The sequence below is a fragment of the Cucurbita pepo genome, chromosome 11 (genome assembly GCF_057944985.1).
Source record: "Cucurbita pepo subsp. pepo isolate OVF chromosome 11, ASM5794498v1, whole genome shotgun sequence".
NCBI classification, from domain to species: Eukaryota; Viridiplantae; Streptophyta; class Magnoliopsida; order Cucurbitales; family Cucurbitaceae; genus Cucurbita; species Cucurbita pepo.
The window spans coordinates 16777265-16783341 of NC_141808.1; the positions used below are offsets into that span (position 1 = coordinate 16777265).

Sequence of the window (6077 nt, forward strand, 5' to 3'; positions counted from 1 at the left end):
GCCACTGAGATGTCAAGCAGATTCTTAGGTGTCGACGAATGGTCGACCACCTCGGAACATAGCTAGATGAACCAATGTGAATGAGTGTAAGGTTCATGACCCGAACACGATTGGTGCCAACCACCTAAGGACTACCATGGTAGTAAGAGAGGTCAAGTAGGGACAATCGAGGTACAATAAATGTTAGTTGAAATTAATAAATAGTAATAATAATAATAAATGGTTGTTAAATTAGATTAATGGTAGGTATAATAAATGTTGTATTATAGTTTTATGAGGTGTGACAAAATGTTATAAAAAGTAAAAATAAAATGAGTCAACTTAGAGCTAATAGTGAGTAAAAGGTAACATTAAGTAGGGAACATAATTCATGGCCATCATTTAATGAATAGGATCAAACCCATGTCGTATTTTTACTCAAAAATATTTTTTTAACGAGCTTTCCGACAAAGAACGTGTTAGATGGGAAAAATTACAACACTTAATTTGAGGTGAAAATTGATGATTTATAGTGAAAAATAATACAATTTGAACGGGAAATGAGAAGGGAGTGAATATATATTTCTCCCTGTTAGCTTAATACGGCCGAGAACGGAGATTATAAAATTTCCGCTCCAATCTCGTAATAACAAATAGAGAATTTTACTGAAGATCAAAACCCGAGAGGTGGGATGGTATTAGTGGGTGAGGAAAAGCTTATATTGGTGGCTACCCTTGAGATAGGGAAGTTTTGAAATATGCACAAAATTCCACCATGTCTTTGTATTATTTCTTGCCAAACCATGTTTGGTTTGTAGGTGAGAATATTAATGGCAAATTCAATGGTAGTGTGACTAAAAATATTTAATAAAATTTTAAATGAAATGGAAGAGAAATTAATAAAAAAAAACCGGTACATTAATTTACTTTGTCATTTCTTTATTATGATAAGGTCAATGCATCAGTCAATCGGTGTGGATGTGATCAACTATGTAAGTCGTAGCGCTTGTAGAAACCGTCCTTTTTGTAGAGCATTGTTGTCGAGGAATGTTGGAGGAAAATAGAGGAAGATTTTGGAGAATGCTCGGATGGAGGCTGGTTCATGTGAGGTAGGAGAAGCGGTCCGATATCTGATTCGAGTGGTTCGATTTGGTTTGGGTCCATATGCTCAATGGAGACAAGATGTGGGATGCGACTTGACTCAACTCATATTTTTTTAACACTTTCATCTGTTAGGTATATATGCATGTAATCAGGTGTATGTATACATGAAACTAAATAGACACGAAGACTTATAATTTGACCTAAATACAATCATTTGTCAAGAAATATTATATCTCGAAGAAAAATGCACGGAAGACGAAGCCAAAATTCGCTTCTCTTTAAGAGTGCAAGATATGCAGACGGGAAGTATGCAACCAGACCACAGAGCTTCCAACAGTGATAGGTGCTGCTACTAGATGGGCCGCCCAAAACCTGAGCTAACATTTCGATCGAAAATCCACGTCAGATCATTACGAGACGAGATGAAAAAGGCCGACTGAAACTCCGAATCCATGAGGAGGAAAGAGAGTGAGGAAAGAAAATGATATTGTCGGCCGAATGGTAGCTAGAAGAACACAATTATTGTACAATCTATTGTCCTTTGTAAAAAAAAGAGCCAAAGTTACAGTCAGGCCAATGCAGAGGTCAGAATTTGGCTGGTTTTGTTACCCACCTTGAATCATCCTCTGTTGCACAGAGTAGCCAACTTCCCTTTCTCTCTCACAATCAGAGCCATTCATTTCTATCAGACGGTTCTGATCTTAAACATCATAGATCGTCATAGATCCCTAAAAGATTACGCGAATCCAGCAAACTCAATGTATAAAGCATCCACTACCATTTAAAAGTTGATAGTCCGATCTTCATAAACTCAAATATAAATATGTATATATAGTAAAGTATTACATTTTATTATATAATTTTCGAGATCGAAAATAGGGTTGGAGGTATGAACCGGAAAAGCGTTCCTCATCTCCGTCCCCGTTTTAACTAGAAACGGGGATTCGCCTCAGTTTCTGCAATTTAAACTCAGAAGATAAGAGAAAAAGACATGGAATTTTCAGAAGAACAAACAAGCTCAAAGCTGAAGGCTTCAATATGCTACCAATGGAACTCAAAAGCACAAAATCCCATCATGAATGAGATATGAAAAACAGTGAAGAAACACACTGTTTGATAAAGGATACAGATTTCGTCAAATCTATGGCAACCAGAGAGGCTGCTTTTACCCACACACCTGTACAGATAGTTTCAGCAGGACCTGATCAGATCATCCATAGCTTGTTTGTTGCATCTCGGCATGGAACCGAAAACTCGGTTGAATCAAAGAACTAGATCCCGGGATACTGCGTAACTACCGTCGTTTTGTTGAGTTGATCTTCCAATTCAAGTGACTAGCCAGCAACTGCACATGTTGCTGGTTCTACCAGAAACGAAATGTTAGTAGATACAGGCTGTGGAGTTGCAGCATTCTCGAGTCGCTCCCATGTCAATCTCCTCTTCTCTGATGCTGCAATCGACCTTGATTGTTCCTCCTTCGAGTCAAGCTCGCAAGCTAGCACAAGCTCCTCGTCCATCTCAAGAACCAACTTCTTCACATTTAAAGTTAGATTTAGTACCGCGTTGCTCCAATGCTTTTGTGTATTTCGTTCGAGTGCTGGGATAATAATCGGAATGATCGCTTGTCGGTTGTGTGCAACAAGATTGATGATGTGTTCGTTGTTCCAAAGCAAGTGAGCTTTCTCTGCCACCTAAAAGAATTGGAAAATAAACAAATGTACCAGCCAAAACTCAACTAAAAGATCGAAAAGCTCCTAATTCTTCATATTTATCAAGGAATTGATCCATTTGAAGCTCTTCAATGCTTGTGAAATATGCATACACTATAATATATGAAAAGCCAAAATCTAGTGAATTGCAAAGAAGAAAACAGCAAATAATCACAGATAGCTACCTGGTAATGAGAGCTATTCAAGCAATATCCGATTCGCCGAAAGAGAGAGACCATGATCTTCTGGAACTCGACCATGCTGATCATTTCCAGAATCTCTTCTGTTTCACTTAAAAACATCAGCTCTTTCTGGCTATTTGTTAAAGGCCAATATCTCAAGAGTCCCCTTATAACTGTACTGGCCAACTTGGGATCCTTGTCTATGAACTGTACAATACAATACGTCAATTGTTTATGATAAATTCCAACCGATTTTGGTTTGTGAAGAGGAATGAGCACCCTCCATAAAAATGTCTTGTGTTCCTCCTTCAATGGCAATGCAAACCCGGTAATCACGCTACCAAAGATCTCCAACAGCTCTGCAATTCCGTTATGCCGCTCTGTCTCGAAAACAAAATGATATATGACATTGCTAATAGCCTTCCTGATGAAAAGCCTGTGTATCATGAACTTCCCATAGACACGGTGAAGGATTGTTTTCAAGCAATCTCTTTCTCTTGGATCATCAGAATCGAAGAGATCGAGTAATCTTGAGATAAAAGAATGATCGAGATATTTTTTGGCCACTTTTGCATCTAGAGAATTGTTACTGACAAACTGAACCAGCAGATCATATACATTTTGCATATGCGACCAAGCTGGGTCAAATATTGGTTCTTCATCCTCCGTTTCTCCACCAGACGAAGTTGAGCGAGATTTGGGTGGGAATACGCGAAAAAGATTAGCAGCACATAACTTACACACTGCTGAAATTGTTGTCTCGTTGAACTTCGCAGATCCAGAGGTAACAAAATCAACAATGTCTATCAACATTTGACGTTTAAGATCCTGCTTCTCCATATCGTTCAAATCGAAAACCTCAGAGCAATAGTTCAATTTACTGACAAACAGGTTTTGCTTCTGTGGATTTGGAACATCTTTGAATGACAGATGAGGATCAACTGCTTCTGCTGCAATGCTTGCAGGGAAAACTGCTGAAGAAACACGTTTGACGACATTTAATTTACTCGAGAAAGCACTCCCGACATTTGTACACTGGAAAACATGTCCAAGACGGGAAGAATTATTGCCAGAATCATTTGTTGCAGAATCCACGGTCTCCGACTTCTGCAACTTCCGAGGAAGTTTGCTCAATATTTGCTTGAGCATGGCGAGATGCTTCACGATCTGGACGACGAGCACTTAGAATCAAGGTGCCTGGATAAATTCAGAACATGGTATGTGAAAGAGCTCTTGCCTAAAAATCTATCCTAGCATCCACAAGACAATGGAAACTTCTCTTCAGCAAACTTTCTGATGTATCTGCAATTCTTTAGAAACGACTATTCAGCATGCAGCATTCAAGGAATTGAGATATAACTCTTTAAACCATAATTATGAACCCGGCATCGACAAATTGAAGCTTAAAACTATGAACACCAGAATTAAAGTAAGATAAGAGGACCCAGATAACTTTGAAACCTTAGCTATTAAAAATAGTATTAAGGGAATAGTTTCACGCTCCAAAGGCATTATGTACAAGAACTTGTATCGAAAATCCTTATGAGTTGAAGCTCAGTTTAGCAAACTTGTGTAGGTGCGAAAGCAAGATAAGTATTCTGAAGCTACTGGGAAAGGCAGATTCATGAATTAACAAAGAAAGTTCAAGAAGAATTCACGAAAAGACAAGCAAAAAAGTGTTCCAGAGACAACAGAAGCCATTCTCCAAGTTAAGATCGAGAGGCATTTGCCCCAAAACCTCCAAAAAGAAGAAACGCCTCTTTTCATAAAATCCAAGCATATTGCATCGGAAAATCCAGATTCGAAGCCACAAAACAAGTCCAAAGCCAGAAATAGCAATCAAAAGACAGACTGAATCACAGATCTGGTGGAAGAAAATTTCCAAACTTAGCAAAATAGAAGCAGAAGAACAAAGTCGATACACTTAACAACCATAGAGCACAAGCAACATCTGCGATCATCTTCATAAACAAGCAAATAACAAGCTTCCAATTACAATTTCCAACAAAAAAAAAAAAAAAAAAAAAAAAAAAAAAAAAAAGAACACCAATCGAACGAACTTCAGCAATCAAACAAAAGTAGAAATTCAGAGAGAAAGAGACCTGGAATATGAACTGAACTCCCGAAGATGAAAATGCAAGGAAGAAAACCGGGAGAGGAAGAAAGTGAAGTTGAACTTCAAAAACCTGGAAAGAAAAAGGAAAAGGTTGCTATTGAGTGAGAATCCGTGAAGTTGTTGAGAAGATCAGAGTCCGCCATGGATGTGAATCCAGAAGAAACTTGTGACGGTAGGTTTCGATCTGAATCTGATCTCTCTGGACATGAAGCTCCATGAAAATGGTCGCAAAAACTGAGCTCCTCGAATCAAGAGAATAACTTGTATGGCATTTTGTGCCCTTCCCCACCTCCAAAAAAGAAAAAATGGCAAGTACCAGTTCGCCGGTAACCACTCCCAAAAATTTTAGAAAAATAAATCCTAAATTATAAAATTAATAAATAAATAAATAAATAAATAACTTATATAATTTGGAATTTATTTTTAAAAATAATTATCCTCTTTTAAAAATTACATTACAAAATTATCCTTAATTATAAATTCTTTCTAATATTAAATGAAAAAATTGACAAATTTTGGTCAAGATTTACGTCCAAAAAAATAATATAAATATAAGATATTATTAGCTTTAGTCTGTTAAATATATTCTACCATTTGTAACTGTTCTCAAGTTTATTGCTAATAGATTTTGTTTATTTTGGTCCGATATCATCAGTCTCATGATTTTAAAACGCATCTAGAATGTTTGGTTTTTTTATAACGTGGATCTCGTAAATATGAATTAAAAATTTTTGAAAGAATATAATTATTTTTTAAATAATTAATAATGTAATTAATAATGTAATTTAGGTAAAAGAAAATTATATAAGGTTATAAATAATAATAAATAAAGGAATCAGATGGTCCCATTTTATGAAAAATTGAAGTCAGAATATTCTGTGACTGTGTTGGTTGAGTTGTATTAATTTAGATCTAATTGGGAATTTTCCTCCATGGATATAAAAGCTAGTTTAATTATTTTTAAATAATAATTAAAAATAATTGCTG

The 6077-nt window shown here is 36.4% G+C and overlaps 1 protein-coding gene across 6 annotated transcripts; it reads right to left on the minus strand.

Moving 5' to 3' along the window:
* Nucleotides 1-2060: 2060 nt before the first annotated feature.
* LOC111805662 (serine/threonine protein phosphatase 2A 57 kDa regulatory subunit B' kappa isoform-like) lies at nucleotides 2061-5421 on the minus strand. 6 transcript variants are annotated; one of them, XM_087128420.1, is made up of 3 exons: nucleotides 5161-5421; nucleotides 2978-4171; nucleotides 2061-2774 (listed from the first exon to the last, which is right to left on the minus strand). In XM_087128420.1, the coding sequence occupies exons 2-3, from the start codon at nucleotides 4121-4123 to the stop codon at nucleotides 2418-2420; spliced, it is 1503 nt and encodes a 500-aa protein (XP_086984546.1). In that variant the 5' UTR covers nucleotides 4124-4171; nucleotides 5161-5421; the 3' UTR covers nucleotides 2061-2417. The 6 variants fall into 6 exon arrangements, with proteins under 6 accessions (XP_086984546.1, XP_086984544.1, XP_086984545.1 ...); XM_087128418.1 differs by having other exon boundaries at nucleotides 2978-4276; nucleotides 5161-5420; XM_087128419.1 differs by having other exon boundaries at nucleotides 2978-4284; nucleotides 5161-5420.
* Between the last annotated feature and the right edge of the window lie 656 nt (nucleotides 5422-6077).